The sequence below is a fragment of the Ipomoea nil genome, unplaced genomic scaffold (genome assembly GCF_001879475.1).
Source record: "Ipomoea nil cultivar Tokyo-kokei standard unplaced genomic scaffold, Asagao_1.1 scaffold1932, whole genome shotgun sequence".
Classification (NCBI taxonomy): Eukaryota; Viridiplantae; Streptophyta; class Magnoliopsida; order Solanales; family Convolvulaceae; genus Ipomoea; species Ipomoea nil.
In genome coordinates this window covers 2350080-2370871 of record NW_017618360.1, presented here as the reverse complement: position 1 = coordinate 2370871, position 20792 = coordinate 2350080, and the positions used below count along the sequence as shown (strand labels likewise).

The window sequence follows — 20792 nt, the reverse complement described above, 5'->3', positions numbered from 1 at the left end:
TAATGAGATAAATTAAGGAGACTAATAAGTCATTTTGAGTCAAACATGAAACTTTGAAGTTACTATGTTAATAGCTCGATCAACTTGACTAGGTTGACCCAATATTTATTTTTTTTTTTGAAAATTTTTTTGGTTATTATTTAAACAAAAATCCAAAAAAAAAAATTTAAAAATCCAAAAATAAATTATTTTTACAGTAAATTATAACTCTTTATATAATTATTATATATGTATTCGGCAATTGGGCGATCACGGAGCATGATTGAAGCTGACGCAGTGACGCCACGTGACAAAATGGCTGCTGGATACATAGCAAACTGGGATATTTCCATCCCGTTAGCTTCAAAAGCCCATCGGGTTTGAATGTTTGATTAATTGACTTCAAGATTGAAGATTCCACCTTTAAAGTTACTGCTCCGTATTATTTTTTTTCCTTTCTGTTTCCCCTTCGTTTTCCACCACGTTTTCTGTGCAGGCACACAAGGCATTCAATTTCTTGTTGATATTTCAGAAGCCTCTAGTCTTGGCGCTGAAATCTCATCACTTATCAGAAGATGGCTGATAAATCCGTCCCAGGTACTTCATACGTGAATATTTATGTTATGTTAATGCATGTACAAGCAATGGGTATAGGCTCTTTTGCGGTTTGGTTTCTTGAGCTTGGCTGGTTTGTTTAGTTTTCGATGGAATTTCCAGTTTTCCATATGCATTTCTGTTCTTGGATCTTTGTTACTTGGTCAAGATTGAAACTTTCTGGGTTCTCTTGGTTGTTGTAGTTTGTATGCGTATTTATTAGCGTTATAGGTATGGGCTTTTCAGAATTATGACATTGATCTCACAAAGAAACGAAAGTTAGAGAGAAAGGGAGGGAAGAGACAAACCTGGAGGGGTGTTATTATTTCAATCTTGATTATTGAGTTTGCCCTGGCAATTCTGATATCACATTTTAAAAGATTCTTTATGAATCTGAAAAATAGGTCCTTTTTTAATATCCTTTTGTAGGGGTTAAAGAATTTTTGGTAGGTTTTAACTTCTGTGAGCTCTGATATACATTTTGGTAGATTCATAGAAATGATATACTTGTGGCAGAAGTTAGTTCTTCTAGTAAGATCTGAAATTTGTAGTATTTTGTACTGAATGAGGCTTACTATATAACCCAATTGGGGAATTGGTTTTTTGGACAATATTATTGTCAGATCTTAATGGGAAAATTTCATCTTAGAAGCTATTTTTCTGTGATTTACTGTTTACCCAGCTCAATCATATTGGTTATACTCAACTGATCGTAAGAATTTTGATGCTTGTAGACTTAAAGAACCTCTCGATAGCTAGTAATGGGAAATCAGCAGAGAAGAGTCGGCTAGTTGTTTGTTTTGGGGAGATGTTGATTGACTTTGTTCCAACAGTTGCGGGAGTTTCTCTTGCAGAAGCTCCTGCCTTCCAAAAAGCTCCCGGTGGTGCACCCGCTAATGTAGCTGTTTGCATTTCAAAGTTGGGAGGTTCTTCGGCATTTATTGGCAAGGTGTATTTCTCTCTCCATTTCTTGTTTTTTTTGTATGGTTAGTTTGGATTACAACTAACACGTTAAAATGGATTCTTGGGTGATCGTGCCTTTTGCATATTAGGTGGGTGATGATGAGTTTGGTCGTATGTTGGCTGACATATTGAAACAACACAATGTTGATAACTCTGGCGTGCGGTTTGACAAAAATGCGAGGACTGCATTGGCATTTGTTACTCTTACTGCTGAGGGAGAGCGGGAATTTTTGTTCTTCCGTAATCCCAGTGCTGATATGCTTCTTCGTGAATCAGAGCTTGATATAGATCTTATTAAAAAGGTTTGCGTTTCAGTGTTCTGAAACTTTAAGGTTTATGCCGGTTTTACTAAAAACAGATTGCCTTGTATGCAGGCTGCTATTTTCCACTACGGTTCAATCAGTTTGATTGAAGAACCGTGTAGATCAACGCATCTTGCTGCAATGACCATTGCCAAAAAATCTGGTTGCCTACTTTCTTACGACCCAAATTTGAGGTTGCCTTTGTGGCCTTCTGCAGATGCTGCTCGAAGTGGAATTATGAGTATATGGGATCAAGCAGATATCATAAAGGTACGATTTGTGAGGAGATCTTTAACGGGGTCTTTGATTTAACCGCCTTTTATAATCTTTTAGGTAAGTGAGGATGAAATTTCGTTCCTTACCGGAGGAGACGATCCATATGATGATGACGTGGTGATGCAGAAGCTGTTTCATCCAAATCTGCGTCTTTTGATTGTAACCGAAGGCTCAGAAGGTTGCAGATATTACACCAAGGTACAGATTTACGCTTTTCTTTTCCTTTACATATATTTCTGTCCAACTCCCATGAAAACTTGGAATGCAAAATATAAATCGCCTTTTCTTTATGGTTTTGTTTTTTCTGCAGCAATTTAAGGGACGAGTGAAGAGTATTGCGGTAAAAGCTGTCGATACAACCGGTGCTGGTGATTCGTTTGTGGGAGGGCTACTCACGAGTTTAGCTTCCGACCTGAACCTCTATCAGGTGTGTGAATTACGCATCACGCCCCTATTGACCATCCATTAATTATATCTAATGTTATAATGGTACTTAGTATTTGTTTTGCAACAATTTGGCAGGACGAGAAGCGGTTGGGAGAAGCAATTTTCTTCGCTAATGCCTGTGCTGCCCTGACAGTAACACAGCGAGGAGCGATACCTGCACTGCCTACAAAAGAGGCAATTCAGCGCTTCATTTCAGAGGCAGAAACCGAATTTGCCAGCATCAAATAGGTTGCAGTGGGTTTATATTAAATTTTGTGGGTTTATATTAAACACTAGCTGTGGATCCATCAAGATTGCAGTGGCGTGACAGGGCTTAGCACAAGAGGAGGCGACGATGAGTTTGCACCGGGGACTAAATTTTGTTGGCCATGTAGTAGTGTGTACCATTTTGAATGTTGATTTTCTGCATCAACATCTTGTAATTTTTTTTTTTTTTCTTTATTCTACGGAGTTTTAGTTCGGTCTGGAATTTTTTTTGTCATGAAAGTTGCATTGCTCTTTTATAAAGAATCTGATTTGTGTTGTGTGCAAGCTGCTTGTGCTTCTAGTGCATGACTGTATAGCAAATGCTATAAGACTGCAGTTATGTAGTTCTGAGAATTGCCTTGGAATTATTTGCTTCTATCAAATGGCATTTTAAATTGAATTTAGTTAATTTTTTAAAAAATCAAAAGACTGAAATATATAATTATATTGATGACTAGACTAAAGTCTAAAAATATGAATGCCGGACAATTCGAGCGAAGTTGATTATGCTATTAACAATGTTACAAGTTCCTCTGGGTGTTTAGCATATGAAGATTAAGGTCTAACTTGTGAGATGATTGTGTGACTCATGATTTGTTTCTGTAGTGACAAGAACGGTATAAAGACTAAAGTCTAACTTGTGAGCTGATTGTGTGACTCATGATTTGTTTCTGTAGTAACTCTAAGAACGGGTCATGTACGCTTAAGATTAAAATCCGAATGTTCAACTCCCGGAGCGGCTTAGGACCTTCTTGACCAAGTCTAATTTAGTTCATTATTGAAGTTTATTTCGTGCAAGCCTTTAAATAATTTGACTCGGGTCGATACCATTAGGGGTGGTTCCATATTTTGGTAGCTCGAAAGGAGTGAATAGGCAATTCCGTTTTAACGTTTAAGAACTGGCGATAAACAGATCACAGGAATTATCCTTCAGGCGGCACGTGCTTGCCCGCCTAAAAGCAATAGAGGACGACGCTTCCGCACGCATTTTCGCCTGGGTCGCTGATTTTCGATACATCTGTCTCCTTCGTCGGTTTTCTAACCGGAATTACAGTGATCTCTTCTGTAATGGCCTCCAATGCCAATCCGGATCGCACCTCCGGCGCTACGGCCAAGCCTCTTCTTCTGCCGGATATAGGTCCCGATGGCATCGCCAGAGAATCCCCTGTCATCGCTTACACTGAAAAGGTCTCTCTCTCTCTCATTCTCTCTATGTATGCATAGATTTATGCCCGCACACGGCACACGCATAGAATTACTGGCAGTAGCATTTATACATTTGTGAATTTTGGGTTGCTTGTTTCAGATAATTGAGGAAGAGCAGCTTCAATTAAGGAAGTAAGTTTGACTTCTTACTTCTCTGCACGTATTTTCGATCCATTCATTGTCTTTCCGCTTCTATTGATTTTGACGTATTGCACTTGAGTGCTGTTTAATATTAGTGCATGAGTTGCTCTTTGTTGGTTCCTTGGTTAGCTGTATCGATTCAATTGTGTTTATCTCTATGGAGTGCTAGTGTATCTTATTTTGGTAATGATAGTATAGCCTAGTTCTAATTCTAGAGCTTAAGGCATATTTCCATAATTGAAACATTATGAGATTTATAAGAATGGCTGGAGATTTTGCATCTCTACAACTAGCACCTGGAAAGCATATACCTAATTGCCTATTGGCACCGTTCACTCCATAATTGAAACATTATGCTTTATCCTGTGACTGGGTGCTATATCTTTACACTTCAGCTGTTGATTGTTTGAAGATTGCAAACTGGATGGTTGAGTTAATGTTCTTTAACAAGTTTAACTGAACTTTGTTAAAAATAAAGAAGCAGAGTTTGTAACTTGTAAGAAGCTGATTCTCAAATACATAATTGTATATCACATGCCAATATCAAACACTAGACTGTTGAGAGCCAGAATAGATTTGAGATAACAACAGCAGGAATATTTGAATATGTGTATGTATACATTCCCTACTAACAAGATACTTGAATTTTATACTCCCTCTGTGTTATTTTGTTTGTCACATGTTCTATTTTGGGAAGTTCCAATGACTTTGTCACCTGAAAAGGATTGACTAATACATATGATAAAGCATTGTGGAAAACTGTTTAATTCATTATCATTCACACAGTTTCTCTACATTTGGAACACTTTTTAACTCAATTCAATCACTTTTATTCAAATTATCTAGTCTACCATTTCTCTCTCTCTCTTTTCCTAAAACTTCATGCTAGCCACCATGGTGACAAACTCTATGGAAGGGAGGGAGTAAAATGTGTTTGCATTTAGTACAGGTAGAGTTTCTCTTAGGCTTGTGCCTTAAATGGAGAGACACTCCGGAGATATGGAAGCTTAATCCTCTTTCCACTTTGATATTGAAGATTGATCTTGTTTCTGACTAACTCCTCTAGTAGTTAGAGAAAAAGGTCACTGTTATGAATCAACAAATGGAGTCAATCATCCTCATGAAGTGGTAAGAGGCAGATAAATGGGGATATATGCTTCTCAAGCAAGCTGGTTTTGGATGTGCCTGCAAGGGTGGGGAATGCAGAAATGAATCATGTGTGTCTGAAAACCCAAAAGTAATGGTTAACTAAAGCATGTGGAAAAATAAATATATAAAAGCTATTTCTGAAGCAAAGGTTAAATGTATAAATCCTTCAAGACGTTCAAGTAAATGATAGAATAAGGTTGTGAAGGCAACTTACTACGTAACACTGTTCAAAGTGAAGTGTTTGGCAATATGAAGCTGGTGCAGTTTTGTCTCTCTGAATAAGCCCAATAAAGGAGGGGAAAACAAATGAATCTAAGTATTGATTTCTTGCTTCTGTTTACTTATATTTCCTTGTTACATTTCAAGGGCTTAAAAACTCTTATTATCTTATCTTATTTCTAGGCTTCCTTCTGTTTCCCTTCTATGAGAAAACACATTAATTTTATTTGTAATTGAGATACTTTATAGTAATTGGAGTATGAGCCTATTGAATGATTATATTAGTTTTCCAGATGTTTATATATATTCCGATTTATATAAAGGTTTTTTTTTCTTTAATTTTCTCGTCTACTCCTTTTCAGATATATTGAAGAAAACTATTCTAAGATCCGTGATGTTGAACGTGAATTGTCAAATCTTAATATGGAGATGAAACTCACAGCTGGGCCCAAGAAAGCTGGTCTGTGTCTTGGGAAATTTTTTTGTTCTTTTAGCTTTGTTTTTAAAAATTATTTATTTATGTATTTAAATTTTTTTATCATTCTAATAAAGTGAATGTTTTTTTCAGCGCTTGAACACATGAGAAGGAAAATAGAATTGGCAACTGAGCGAATTCAAGCTGCTAAGCTGAAGGAAGAACAAGCACGGAAGGTTTGTCTCATACTTTCCTTTATCTGTAGTTTACTTCCTCTTTCCATGTTCTTGTGTTCATAGTTGGTAATGGGAGCCGAGAACATAAGTCAATATGACTACATTTGCACTTCATCATTTCAGAAGAAACAAAGAGAAAATAAATAAATACTATTAAAATAAGAGAAAATAAATAAGAGAGAGAACTAGAGGGTCAGGTTGTTCTCCATATGTATTCCCATTTAATTATTTCTTGCTGACTTCCAGGCTTGGGAAGTAGCAACGAAGGCTGTAAAGGATGAGGAAGCTATAAAGCAGAACCTTTGTGAAGATCTAAATAATCTGGTATCTTAGTATCTATCTTCCATGTTACTCCTTGCATGTAGATTGTGTATGCCTTCTTTAAAAAAAATCCCTTTGCAGGTTCAAGAAAGTAATAACATCCAGTTTGCTAGACTGGAGGAGTTAAAGAGGCGGTTAGAGGCTTTAAATCCAAGCAGAGCATCCACCGCAATCCCCAATGTACGATTTCCCTCCCTTTTTTCTTCAATTTTCTGGATGCACACTGGCATTGATATTTAAGCGTTTTCTCTATATTTTTAAAGCCATATGATTGTATATTCTTCCGTTAAGTGTTGAGGTCACTTTCAATAAATAAAACATGACTTGGTTAGTTTACCAAAGTATCAAGCATTCTTCAAATGGCTGTCTGATAAGTGATAACAGCTATGTGCTGCTTAAATATAAGAAACTTGAGCGGATACTTATACTCAACTCAAGACTCTTATCTCATCAATTGGGGTCTGTTATACAGATTGCTTCCTTTATACAGATCCATGTGACTGGCAATGACAATTAAGTTGCTTGTTTTTAGTACTCTCTATCTATTTTAGTTGCTTCTCTCTGTATTTCTTTCTGCTTCATCTTCAGTCTTCCCATTGTATCAGATCATTTACAATGGAAGATAATTCTAAAGGATCAGCTAGTTTTCTTGTCACTCTGTGTCAAGAGCCACAGTGGTAGACCTTGGGATTTGTCTCCAATTACTGTTTCTCTTCAGTCGTGTGTTGTGATAGAGATAAAGAAAGAATCTTTCGTGTGCTAGTATTTGTTTTATTTGAAAAGAGTTTCTCACTTTTTGGCATTGTGTACAATCTTTAGGACCGGAATCCAGCTGGAACTCCACAGATCAGTGTAACTCAAGATGCTTCTGTGGGTTCTAATGGACTTCAATCATCTAGTGAATCATCTGCAAATACATCCAAGGAAGGAAGTTCTGGAATTGTTACCTCCCCAAACAGCCACAACCAACAACAGCCTTCAAATGACAATGATGGAAGAGCAAAGAGGAAAACCATTGTCCATGGAAGAGGAAGAGGAATTGGGGCAGTACCTAAGAGTAAAAATTCAGCAACGGCTGGTTGGACTGGCGCTGGGTTTGAATGAGGTATATTTGTTCAGTCCAAAGAACACAATTGTATGAATCCTGGAACTAGTTACAAAATTGTGATCGATTGTTCAACATATCCAAAGTCTTCTTGTATTTGAATTATAAAGGGATTGCAAAAAAATTGTCAGTTGAATGGGAGGATTTTATCAATTTGTTCCATCAACAATATAGTTGTAAACATATCACATGATGGAGTCAGATAAATTCATAAAAACACTGCGCTTTATGAATTTGAATTGTAGCAAGCAGAGGCGGGTAACAGCAGTACAGTTTGAGACAGGTTTTGTGGAGTAATGACTATTCTTCAGTGATTTGGTACGTGCAGCGCCATAACCTTGTGTGAAGATATTGTAGAAGAGATGAATTGGGTATGGACATTTTCTGGTCAAAGAAATTAAAGGCCTCTGGTGTGTGGTACCAGGAAATGGATGTAGACTGTTGTTGTGACTAGTGATTGATGGGGCTTAGGTGGAACTTTTACTCCAAATGCAATATGGGCAGCCCAGAAGCAGTGGTGCAGTTTATTGGTGTTTCTGCTGCGAGTATTAAGAGTGATATTTATGACACAGCTTGTACATTTACTCCTTCGGTCTAATAAAACTAATACTCCACCCCAGAAGCTGGGTGCCATCCATTACACCGTGCCGGCTTAAGTACTTGTGGTGGCCCCCTTTCTTGCTTAGTTTATTAGGTTTGTTGGATCACAATGGCCTAAAGGTTAAACTAATCAATAATTCATGGTCAATGCACCCCCCTCCCACTATCCTAGATCTATTTCGGATTTCCACCATCACAATAACAACCAACAATTGCTTGTACTTCATCTACCTATTTTGACTCATTTGATGTAGTGGGACTGCTAATTGCTAAACCAGATTAAAATATTATAACGAAAAAATCTTACTGCAATTGAAAGAGTAAAATTCAAGTGTAAATTAACGGTATATAACATTTAAAAAAAAAAAAAATCTCAACCAATTACGTTCAAATTTTTATTTTTAAATATAAGGAATACAAAACCCTTTATCCTTCGGAATTCTTCTCCTCTCGGCAGATGGACAGTTTGTTGCGGCCTCCAATGGTGTTCTGCAGCCGTGTTTTGATGCCCTCACGGCTGAAGGGTTAAGGCATCTATCAGTTCACGAGGTTGCTGTTTTCATAGATTGTTGTCCTAAAGCGCCACTTATCGGGTTTGTCTGCCACCCTGAGGTCCTATGTAGGGGTGGTTGTTGACGAATGCAAAGCTATGGTGTCTTCTTTTGCTTCTTTTTCTTTGTTTGCTATTCCTAGACATTTAAATATTGTTGCTCATACTTTAGCATCTAAAACCTCTGCTCAAGCTAGCTTTATGTACTGGGATTCTGATCCCCCGACTTTGTGGTTCCTCTTTTGCAGTAATATACACATCTCTTTGCTTTAAAAAAAAAAAAAAAAAAAGCCTTTATCCATTGCGACTATACCCAATGAAGTTTGATTGTGTTAGACTGTTAGGTGTTACATGTGAATTGTAATTTTGCAATTCATTAAAGTCCCCGTCAGGGACGCACTAGTTTCTTTGATATTTGAAATATATATATAGTACCCTTTCGTACGTGTTTAGGGGTCCCTAATCTCACCTCCTACCCCCCATCCACCCCATCCACCAAACTTTCAGATAACTTAATTACTCCATTTTTTATTAGGGAATCAATCACTATCTATCCCCCGCTCACTCCGCTCTCTTCTGATCTATCTCTAACGTTCACTTCCTCCTCATGGCTCATACCTCTTACCCACGTCACTGACATTGTCGCCACCCCCAAAGCTCCATCCATCCTCCACTTCATGCCACGTCCACCCTCCATTTTCTATTTTTTAACGTTAAAAAATAAACTATATATCTTACTAAGGAGTAGAAAATAAATTTAATTAATTTGGTCGTGGTTTAAGTTTGGTGGGGTAGGTCCAGATCAGACATGTAATTGGACAAACTTACTATCTGTACTGTCGTTTTTGTTCATGCTATAATCTACGTTACTTGACACCTGTTACTTGTTACTACTGCATGCATATCTGTGAAGTAGTTTAATATATGATTTCAAAAGGAAATGTTGCAGCCTTGCAGTTATGTCTTCTTTACATTTATGTTTGGTTCAAATTTCCACTCCCCATTATATTTTCCTTCTTCTATTACGTTTGTAGTTATTGTACATAATAAATGAGAACAAAAGAAATGACCAGAGGATATGGTAAAGTTTCAGACTGATATCTCTTCATTTGGTATACATACTCACACCATTTTAATTTATTGCTAAAATTAAAATAAAACTATAAAAAAATCAAACCACCCCCAGGCTAGGTAGCTAGCTAGCTTGAATGCATGGGGAAGAGGGATTGGAAAGAGTGTCATTATTTCTATTTTTGTGTTTTTTTTATTTTTATTTTTTACTCTTTTTTTTTTTTTTCTTGCCTTTTCTTTCTTTTAGAAAGTTTAAAAAGATGAATATCTAGCATATATACATAGAAAAGGTGAAAAGGGGAACGTAGGCCTTTTCAAAGGTGCAAAGCTAAAAAGTAGGGTGGCTATGAAAAGTAACATATATTTGGCGTCTATTGTTTGTTCAAGAATTTCTGGTGCTTTATAGATCTATGATTGAGATATAGGGTTAAATATACAACAAGAACATTCACAACAAAAAACCAACATTAACGGTAAGCTAATAAGTGGTGAGACATTTAACTTAATAATTATAAAATTTAATAAGATCTTTTGAATTTGAGCTAGTGAATTATGAATATAAATGGCCATTATCTTTTGGGGATTGAGATTTGATTAAGTACATTGTATCGACAGGCCGAGATACACTACTATATTACAAAATGGTGGACGACTTAATTAGTAACCACAAGTTACGAATTCAACTTCCAACGAGAATGTATTGACCTTATTAGTTTGAGTCGATTAGTCTCAAACAAACAAATTAAAGTTAGTTTATCTTTTTATGGTCATTTACCGTTAGAGTAACAAAACGAAATTTATTCTGAACCAACATCAAGTAGTAGTGGAGTCAAAAAATGGTGGGTGACATAGGTGGTTTGTATGTAGCATACACGCATGCACAGACAGTGGATTATTGTTGTTTTTGAGTGGTGATGGATATGTACTGTTTTTTTCTTCAAAAAAAATGGATATGTACTGTTTTAGATCAGAAGGGCTATTGTTTATAGGAACCTTTTTGTTTAGGTAGTACCTCGTACTAATGTTTCAGCTTCGAGGGTAATATATAGGAACCTAGCTTTTTGTTTAGATTACAGATCAGATTATTTTCAGGCAACAAACTTTCATCACCAAATTATAAAAACCCTTACAGAAATAAGGAATCAATATCTGATGTATATATGTATACGATGAATAAGTACAGGAACATATCTAATCAATCTACATGCTTTTCTTTAATAATTTTCATTGTTTAATTTGAAAAGTTCTGCCATTCTTCTTTTCATACATTACCTAAGAATCAAATCTTTGTCACTTTTACCGTCCTTTAAAAAAATTAAAGTTTTCATTTTTAACAAAATTATATTTTGAATTTCTTGAACTCGTCCCTAGATAATGGGAAGTAAATCGAGTCTGCCTAGCATCGAAACTCCTGCCCCTAGGCTCATGAGAGTATAAATTGAGTCTGCTTAGTGTCGACTACCCACACCCAATTGTATACTTAAGCATCAAATCCAAAAGACCATGGTCATGGGAGCAGTTTAATTTACTATTTTTGTTCTGAAGAAAAGATAAAAATTTTGAATTACCCTTTACCAGAGTTAAATTTCTTATTTTGCAGTTATATTAGTAGTATACTTAACAATCGATTTTATGATACAAAACTAACTCAGTTTAATTACTTGATGCACAAGATTTTAACATCAAGATTATCTAATGTTATGTATGTATGTATTAATGTATATAATAAGACAGATTAATAGTAATTAGTAGGATTATTTACATTGATTATTACTAAGAAAAATATAGAGGGAGGGAAAAAAAAAAAAAAAAAAAAAAAAAGCTTATTGGATATTATTATACAGAAGGAAAAGAGAAAAACAAAATGATTACAGAGTAAAGGCGAGAGGACAAGAAGCTAGGGCTAAAGCCAATGAAAGAGCGAGTATGTCGGTCCAAAGAGTGTGGGTCACGTGTACCCCACCAAAGCACAAGAAGTGGGCCCATTGGTATCTAATCACGGGGAGATGACCCATGTGACCTTCTCTGAGAAGTCAGAACCTGTGACGCTCTCTCTCTCTCTCTCTCTCTCTTCTCTCTCTCTCACTTCTTCCTCGTCTTTCACTGTACGTACGGACGTGCCACCCCCTCCAGGACCACCATCGTCGTTTCATGCATTAGTTCATCCACCACGTGACGTTCAATCTCAAGAACTATACTCTCTTCTTCTTCTCCTTGATAGAAAGCTCCGTTTCTTGATTTCTCCATGTCCGTTTCGATCAAGGCATCAATGTCTTCCAGAACCTGGCAGTCCGCCGAGGGAAAGCTCCGAACTTTCAAGCACAGCGTTTCCATCAGCTCCGACCCGTTCATGTGACGCCGGAATCCGACCGGGGAACCCAGGTAAGGTTTCAAGATTCCGGCGAGGAGTTCATCCACTAACTGGAAAACCAGCTTTCTGTTGCAGCGGAGCCGAAGTTTGGAGTTTTTGATGGCGGGGTGGTGGAAAAGTTCAATGTAGTGGAAAACGGAAGGGTCTAGAGGGTGGGAAGAGGAGTACCATTTGGCTAATGATACTGAGGAATCTTTTTCGACGCCCGTACGTTTTAGTATTCTCTGGATGTACTGAGATTCCGCTTCTTCGTGGCCGGACGGTGCGGCGCCGTTACGGTGATGTCTTGTGTCACGGACGATGATGATTTCTTTTTCTTTTGAGGTGGTTGGAGGGTTGTGGTACGACTGGCTCGGAGAACTAGATAACTGTGATGAGCTCCTTTTGGATGAAAGGGCGTCATCGTGCGCCTGCCAAACACTCACACAAGTAGACAAATGCACAAATTATGATGAGATTAAGAGTACCATGATGAACAAAGAAACAAACAAGAATTTGCTGGAAATTATAGTATATACCTGCGGCTTTTGAGGTAATTTTGGTGGGGGGGAAGAAGAAGGACGACAGTCTTTCTTCAAAGCCGGTAATATGGTTGGAACATTATTGGGGTTCAGAAGCTCACTTGATAGTGGAGTTGCTCTCTTCCCTTTCTTGCTTTCATGGTTGGTATTATTTGCAGGGCGAACAAACGGTTCTTCTTTCTTGCTTCTGATGGCGGCGGGTTTCTTGACTACGTTGTTGTTTTTGTTTTCTTGACATTTTGGTTTGGAAACAACTTTCTGGGGCGGCTGTGGTGGGGGAGGTTTAAGATTATCTGTAGTGTTTGAAGGTGGTGGTTTGGTGGTCGTCTTTGGTTCCAAGAATCTGAACCTTGGAGAGCAAGATTGGTGCGGCTTGGTTGGGCTAAAATCATCGTGGAGAAAAATGGATGGTTTACTAGGTTTAAGCAAGACCACCTGGTTATTGTCGAGATTATTATGGTTTTTGAGGTTGTTTTTGATGGTTATATCGGCGGCGGCGCCGACTTTTCTGCTGACGCTCTCTTTCACTTGCTTCACAATCTGCCTGGCGTAAAAGCTGGGGCTTCTGATATTCTCATCCACTTGCCGGAGAGCTTCTCTGGGCTCTCGCCGCCGGCTCCTCGCCGCTCTTTTACCAGACGACAAGTGATCGAATTCCTCGCCGACGTTCTCTTTGTTGATCTGGAGCGAGAGCCTGTGGTGATGGTCCACATCTGACTTCCTAGCCAGCGATATTCTTGGCGTTTCCGGCAGCGAAACAGTGCCGCCGCCGCCAGAAATATCTGCGTTGTCAAGAACATTGAAGCTCCTGGAACGGCGATCCTTGTGGAGCAGGTATCTGGCGCGGTCTCGCGGTTCTGTTCTGGGCTGCAAATTCGACTTTCTTGAATTTCCGAACGTCGGAGAAGCGTTCTCCGGCAGGAGGTCGAGACCCATGAGTCTCGCCACGAGATTTGGCGTCTTGGGTCCTCCCGGAGAGCTGCTGCATTCTGAAGAAAAATCGTCCGATCTTGGTTTACACGACGACGGCCGCGAGTCGCAGCTGGTTCTTATTTGATTAATCCCCACCTGAGAAAATTAAACCCACACTATTATTACCCACTTTACAAAAAAAAAAAAAAAAAAGAAGAAGTTGTCTTTCTCTCTCTCTCTGAAACCACAAAACATTGATAAATGAGAAATGCTTATTTTAATAATGCTATTGCTAAGGATAAAGTAACGGTAACTTACTGAGATATTATTCAAATTTTTTGCTTCTTCTTCGTCTTCTTGTTTCAATCCCAGCAGCATGGTTTTTGAAGCTGCAGGGTTTAGCCCCACCCTGGGCTCTTCCATGTCCAAGCTGTTTCTTGGTGCTTCAAGTCCTGCATTATTTATATTAATTAAAACCCATCAACAACTCACTAAAAACTAAACTAATTTGGAACAATCTCAACTAAGTTGGTCAGAGAAAGTAGGACTCTCAACCAGACGACTTTCCTGGTTTGAGTCGATCAGCTATGAGCACTTAAGCAAGACCTCAAGACAGAGTTTACCTGCTCTCGAGAGGGATTACGAGTTTTTTCTGGTCATTGAAAAAAATATTAAGGTAATTTGAAAACTCTCAACTGGGTGGTTTATGAAAGAAGTAATTACCAGTAGGGCGTTCAAAAGGGAGGTCTTGAACGAAAGAAGAAACCGGGCTGAGAGAACGGTGGCTATGGTGGTTCAAAACAACCTGGAAATGGGGCAGATCAAAGAGTTGAAGAACAGCACACATGCAGCCAGGACTGGGCGCACTACCATCGTCCACTTCTAATTGTTTTCTCGATCGCTTTCCTTTCTTGGAGGCCGAGGCCGAGGCGGCGGAGGAGGAGGAGGATCTAGCGCCGCCGCCGCCACCTCCCCAGTAGAACCACTCTCTGCCCATTATCCCTTTCTGCGCTGAGCTATAGCAGGACACAAGGTATGTATCAAAAAAGGAAAATCTGAATGAAAATGACACTCACACAAGTAGATAAAAAAGCAATTAGCTAAGCTTTCACTTTCTCTCTCTACTGTGATTCTTATCTCACTCACTCCCAAGGAGAGAGAGAAACAGAAAACATGAACACATACTACGGTCGTGTTTGTGAGAGAGCTCGAAAGACGATGTAAATGGGCGATATGGCCGCTGTGGGTGTTTTTAAATACGAGGTGGAGGTGGAGGAAGAGCAGATGTGTATTGGTTTTTGGGATCTGCAAATTTCTACCTTTCTTGTTTTCTTTGCTTTTTTTGAATCCTCAACTTGCCCCTTTATTCCCTCCACTTTTTTTTAACCCACTCTCTCTTAACCATGGTTAATTTCTAACCACACCACTCATATATATAAAACCTAATACTTATAAAGCTTAGTATCAACATCGCCATCAACTAATATAACTCCATAAATGTATATATGACAAATACTTTTGAATAGATACCAATTCAATATAAATGTTACTTTCATCCCCATGCATGTATATTTCAAACTAGCTCTATCTTGTTTTATATATCATTGCATGTGGGGCAATCAATGTTTTTTTCTTCTATACTTTACAACTTTAATTTCTTGATACTTCTTAAATATATATATAACTTTTACTTTTAACCCTCAATGGCTAAATATTTATCTTTAACAATTTATGCCTTAATTACTGCATTGGTAATGATAGCAGTTGGCAATTGTGATGTAAAAAGTCCAATTGTTTATATATAGTGTGTGGATGAAATTTGAAAAATATGAGAGTTGACTTTGATTTACGGTAAAGTTTGTAGTCGCTACTTGAATGTGTGCTTTGTATGGTAAACCAGTCTAGATTGCTCATAATTGATAGGCTCAAACTAGAAGATTAGATCAACAGACAGCTCACACGGTAAGTTAAACTTGAAATCTTGTGACCAGGATGAATTTATTGCTCACTAGTAATGAAAAGAACAACCTCAATGATTTGAGATTTTTGTGCTACATGAATAATCGAGCTTCAAACAAAAAAGAAGCATGAGGGTAGTTTCGTATACGTTTGGGACCCTCCAACCATTATGTCTTACATTTTTTTTTTTTCGTCCTGAATTGGCTAGCTATATTGTTGGCACATTTGTATTATATTCCTATCAAATACTCTATGAGTGTTTAGACCCGTGACACTTACCCTTTAATGCTCTTTATATCAACCGTACCCTAGCAAGGACGTCCACAACCTCATATGTGGTACTAATTTTGTCACACTTTCTTTTGCTTATTTTGATACATTTGATAAATTTTGAATATGTGATTAACTTTTAATTTTGAATTACAATTTAGTGTCACGAAATTACTCACACCGTATTTTCTTCAATATATAATTCAAATTATTTCATATAGCACCCTAATAAAATATTAAGGAAAATTCATGTTAGTAATTTGGGGAAGTAAAATGACTTTCTTTATATATCCCAAGACCTCAAATTAATATTAGAAAAAAAGCCCGAAGTGAGTTATGGGCTGGTGTCGGGCCATGGCAGGTGAATTGCTGGTAAGATTCCCGACAGTACAGAGCATGTAAAAAGACGGGAATACCCCTGACGTTGGACCTGAGCCAAATAGCCAAACTCCCATCTATCGTCACCGTCGAATAAAAAAAAGAAAAATGGAAATGGGAGTTGTGAGAGTGAGTAGCCCAGTCTGTGGAATGGTACTTTGGCAACTGGGCGGGCTCTGATCGGATACACCTAACAGCAGTTTACACAACGTTAATAAGTGGCCCAAAGGGGACCATTTCCAGGTCTATAATGTTTCCATTCTCTCTTTTTCTGCATTTCACTGTAAATTTCCTTGCAATTTCATTGTCTTCTTCTGGGGTTGTTATATTTTTCCTATACAATCTACTTTCACCTTCTTATTTATTATTGGAAAGTTACACTTTTTTTATTTAAAGAAAGTCCACAGTCATTATTAGAATGTGCGTTTTGGGTGAAGTATCTATCTCTGATCTTAACTGACAAAGTGTTACTCTGTATAAGAAGTTAAACCAGCTCAAGTTATCTATCCATAGCTAATCAGTTCAGATCAAGAAAGTTAATATGTAACTTCTATCAAGAGTTGAATTTGGAATCTTGTGGTTAAGAAACTAACCACCCCTGCATGGCTCTGGGCCAGGGGTTGTCCTTGAATTGGGAAAGTTACACTCTTGATTCCCAAATATTTGGTAATAGATAATTCAGTTTCTATATTATAAGCATTATTAATTTTAATCTTTGATTTGTTAGTGAATTGTGTGCAGTGGTGCTTTGGTCCCTCTATTAACATATCCATTAAAATTTACCGTTGCTCTTTAGAAACCTTAATATATTAACCAAGACTAATAATCAATGTGAAATAAATTAAAAAATAATGAAAGTCAATGATCTATGTTTATGACCATTAAATCATGGAATTGGAGTGCCGTTGGAGGAAAAAAAATAGAATATATTAGCAATATTAGTCAACTAGGGTTTTTGAAAAGTAAGCTTAACATATAAACGTAAAGAGTCTGTTTGGCAGAGCTTATCTAGAAGCTTATAGCTTATTTTAAGCTACTAATAAGTTATAAACTCTATTGGATAATGTTCTTAAAAAAAGTTTGTAGCTTAGAATAAGGGCTTATTTTGAAACACTATCTTAGGTAGCGTTTCAAAATAAACTAATACTTTCTAACTTTTTTTTCATCTTTATCCTTATTATTTTAAAAAGTGCCACTTTATTGATAATTGAATGACTAAAAGTGTTGATATTTATAACATAAAGACTTATTTTGCTAGTACCTTATAGCCTACATGCTTATAACACGAACATAGATAAAAATGTAATTTCTTCTTTAAATTTTATATCAGCATATTATTTAATTATTTTGTCACGGTAAAATATGATGTTTATTTTTGGAAAAGTAAACGATGAGCTTTAGAATACATTAAAAAGAAAGCACGGGGATAATTTGTGTATAGTATGACAGATTGACAGAAGGACTATACTAGATGGCGTTATCATGTAAGGAATTGAAACGCCATTATTTGTCCCTTTCAATCATTGCTACAAATTAAAGGACTGTGTTACATCTGTTGTTCAACAACACTGGAATATTTTTCACTGTTTTATACAGCAAAAAGGTTTAAGCTGATCAACGATCTTTGCCTATATTCTGTACTTATTTGTGGCATGTCTCATCTTTATACTGCTAACTAATAAATAATAATTTCCTGTTAAATAGAGGCTTGGAAGGCCGAGTCCAGTATTTTAATTTGTCATTGAAATATGGTATTGACTGTTATACAAGTATAAGAAAATAAAGTTATGTTTTTGTTACTAATTATTATAATTTTTGGTGTTGTGATAAATGATTGATCTTGAATTGACTATTTCAAATATTACATAGATGTTTAAAACCTATGGTAGGCATATTCATTACGATAATGTCATTTAATTTGAGCTAAAATATTAAACATCCAATTGTGTTTATGATATGATTGTAGTTATTATGAAAGCTATACACGTCTACAATCATGAATTGACAAGGACTTGTGCTCTCCTGGAAGCCTCAAAATCACAAATCTTATCTTTCACTGCATGCATGATTTCATTCTTTCATGTATATGTTTTTTGAATTGGTTCTTCTCCTTCCAGTAATAATGATGACTTTGATTTTCATTTGTTTCTTTCCTCATTAATTATAAAGCTGCTAATGACCCTTGCTTAGCTACCAAGCGTCTTTATAAGTTATCGAGATAAATCCGTGCGGGCTTATCTTACTGGTTCAGTACACAGTATTTGGTAAAAAAAATCAATGTTCTAACCTCGACAGTGACAGTGTGAGAATTATGTCCAAAGTGGGCAGATCTCTTGTGTATATCGATATTTAATTTGGCCATGTCTGCTGAATCATTGTGTCAGCGTGATTAATGTCAGTATAAAATTCAAAATACTTTAGGTATAGGTAATTATATTGTATCATAATATCAAGAAAAGTATTTTATTTGGAAAGTGTATAGTATAATAGTTAATATACAATATGATGAATATGTACAAAGGCAGGGTGTATGTGAGATAGAGAACAATATTTGAAATTCAAAATGGAGTTGAATAATTATATGGAGCAAAATGATCAAATATGGCAGAATTTGCATGTGATAACCTGCTTAGCTTGTTAGGTATATACATATATTATGTTGCCTGCTGGTGTATATCTATATGTATATCTATCCATCATTCAACATTTCAACTACTAAAACGGCTCTCTTTCTCTCTCCTCATTTTTTAATGTTGCCTGGTCATAGTCATACAAAACATTTTTTTTTTAAAAACCCAGTAAAGAAGTACTATATTTTTTCCCAATCCAGAACAAAGCCACCAGAGAGTTGCAATCTCAGGTACTACCTTAAAAGTTGTAGATTTTTGGTTACCATTCTGACCAGTAACTGCATACCATCAATTCATATATGTATACAACAAAGCAATATATTGCACAAATTATAGGCACTTAGATTTACGGGAAAGCTTTTAGCCACCGCTCAAAAGTGTACTCTGAGTGAAGCCCGTTTTGTGACCCTTGTCGACAAATTACTACAAGGATATAAATCAACCTATATTGTCCATAACTGACCAGCTCAAACCACAAAATAACTCATACCAGAGTTGAACTTGAAAACTTGTCAATATATAAATACACGTACATTTGGTATTATATAATCTTTTTAAAATGATATAGATATATCCAAAGATAGATATACATTTTGAGTGGAGCGAGCTATATACTAATGGTATATAATTAATAAGTTGAATATATTGTAAACTAAATTCAAATTAATAATAATCTAAGCTAGGCCGGGGCCTAATGTTTTACTAGACCTAATTAAAGAGAGACATATGAAGCAAATTAAAGATGAATGGAAGTTTTGAAAAATGGAAGGAAGAAGAAGACAAGTGAATAGGGAATAGGGAAAGTTAGAAAAAACTTTGTGATGTATGATAGAAGAGTGTGTATGGAGGAACAAGGTAGGGTTGCCTTGGAGTGGCTGTTGTCTTCACCTTAATCATTTTACTTGTTCCTTAGCTTCTCTGTCTCTCTCAAACATCAATTATATGCATTAGTACTGCAGTAAACAATGCCCTACCTTATTGGCTTATCCTATGATAATGATAAAGATAAATGTAATTCATTTAATTTTCTTCATTTTATTTATCTGGTTTTTAGATCTCCAGTGCTGTAATTTTTTTTTTCTCCCTTTGTTTTTGGGGTTGATTTGAAGAATATTTCCATGTATTTGGAGCTTTTTCTCCCTGGGGAATGGCATTGTTGGATTTGTTATATTCATAAGATGACCAACAATTGAAATTTGAAAGGTGTGTTATGTCATGTCTTAATTAAATAGTTTGACTGGTGTATTTTTTTAAAAAACTTTAAGTTTAAACATTATATGCTTAACAACACTAATACTTATATGCAATGTTGTAAAATTCCGCTTAGGCGCTAACTGTTTAGGCCTCCAAGGCGCCGACTAGACCTCTTAGGTACGGACTAGGCCGCCTAGTCGGCCAATTAACTATAGGTCCTGTTTGGTAAATGGCTATTAGCCGTGAGCTGATTGAGTTAATTAGAATGTATAACTAATTGAATAAGTTGCTTTGAGCAGTTTTTTGAATTTTGGCATTTTGGAGTTACAAAAAGTTAATTAACCAAACACTTATATTGATTTTTTAAGAGTAAAAGACAATTTTGGTCCTAGACTTTGGCACGGAAACTCTTATTATGACGAGGACAATTTTGGTCCTCCGTCTAATTTTTTATGATGGACTAAAATTATCCGTGCCACTATAAATCTAGGACCAAAATTGTCTTTTACTCATTTTTTAAAACAAAGTCAAACAATTAATAGTGATCAAATAAGTCAAAATTAACTGATAAGCTAACTATTTTACCAAACAGGACCATTGTTTTTTTTAAATTAGTTATTTTCACTCAAAAGGACATTGTTTTGAGCGAAATAATCCTATGTAATTAAAGACACATAAATACTTAACATAATACACAGAATTCATGTTTATAATGTACAGAATTCATGTTTATTATA

At 36.5% G+C, this 20792-nt stretch overlaps 3 protein-coding genes across 3 annotated transcripts; 2 read left to right on the top strand and 1 right to left on the bottom strand.

Annotated features, from left to right (window-relative positions):
• Positions 1-276: 276 nt before the first annotated feature.
• Positions 277-3092, top strand: LOC109146516 (probable fructokinase-7). The gene is made up of 7 exons (XM_019294179.1): positions 277-576; positions 1308-1522; positions 1626-1838; positions 1911-2108; positions 2172-2312; positions 2425-2541; positions 2637-3092. Exons 1-7 carry the CDS (start codon positions 555-557, stop codon positions 2787-2789), a joined length of 1059 nt encoding a protein of 352 aa, XP_019149724.1. The 5' UTR covers positions 277-554; the 3' UTR covers positions 2790-3092.
• Positions 3093-3669: 577 nt separating this feature from the next.
• LOC109193790 lies at positions 3670-7752 on the top strand. The gene is made up of 7 exons (XM_019344602.1): positions 3670-3995; positions 4114-4145; positions 5885-5982; positions 6091-6173; positions 6420-6497; positions 6576-6674; positions 7314-7752. Exons 1-7 carry the CDS (start codon positions 3876-3878, stop codon positions 7596-7598), a joined length of 795 nt encoding a protein of 264 aa, XP_019200147.1. The 5' UTR covers positions 3670-3875; the 3' UTR covers positions 7599-7752.
• A 3879-nt stretch (positions 7753-11631) lies between these two features.
• On the bottom strand, positions 11632-15033 carry LOC109193830. The gene is made up of 4 exons (XM_019344657.1): positions 14348-15033; positions 13943-14076; positions 12710-13780; positions 11632-12601 (listed from the first exon to the last, which is right to left on the bottom strand). Exons 1-4 carry the CDS (start codon positions 14619-14621, stop codon positions 11921-11923), a joined length of 2160 nt encoding a protein of 719 aa, XP_019200202.1. The 5' UTR covers positions 14622-15033; the 3' UTR covers positions 11632-11920.
• Positions 15034-20792: the final 5759 nt, after the last annotated feature.

Bases quoted from the DNA above. Each gene is read 5' to 3' on its own strand.
- LOC109146516 (XM_019294179.1), top strand. From the start codon at position 555: ATGGCTGATAAATCCGTCCCAG. The intron at 577-1,307 runs GTACTTCATACG...TGATGCTTGTAG, and splicing joins GGCTGATAAATCCGTCCCAG to ACTTAAAGAACCTCTCGATA. The intron at 1,839-1,910 runs GTTTGCGTTTCA...CCTTGTATGCAG, and splicing joins ATATAGATCTTATTAAAAAG to GCTGCTATTTTCCACTACGG.
- LOC109193790 (XM_019344602.1), top strand. From the start codon at position 3,876: ATGGCCTCCAATGCCAATCCGGATCGCACCTCCGGCGCTACGGCCAAG. The intron at 5,983-6,090 runs GTCTGTGTCTTG...TGTTTTTTTCAG, and splicing joins AGCTGGGCCCAAGAAAGCTG to CGCTTGAACACATGAGAAGG. The intron at 6,675-7,313 runs GTACGATTTCCC...TACAATCTTTAG, and splicing joins CATCCACCGCAATCCCCAAT to GACCGGAATCCAGCTGGAAC.
- LOC109193830 (XM_019344657.1), bottom strand. From the start codon at position 14,621: ATGGGCAGAGAGTGGTTCTACTGGGGAGGTGGCGGCGGCGGCGCTAGA. The intron at 13,781-13,942 runs GTAAGTTACCGT...TAATTTTCTCAG, and splicing joins AAAATTTGAATAATATCTCA to GTGGGGATTAATCAAATAAG. The intron at 12,602-12,709 runs GTATATACTATA...AGTGTTTGGCAG, and splicing joins AATTACCTCAAAAGCCGCAG to GCGCACGATGACGCCCTTTC.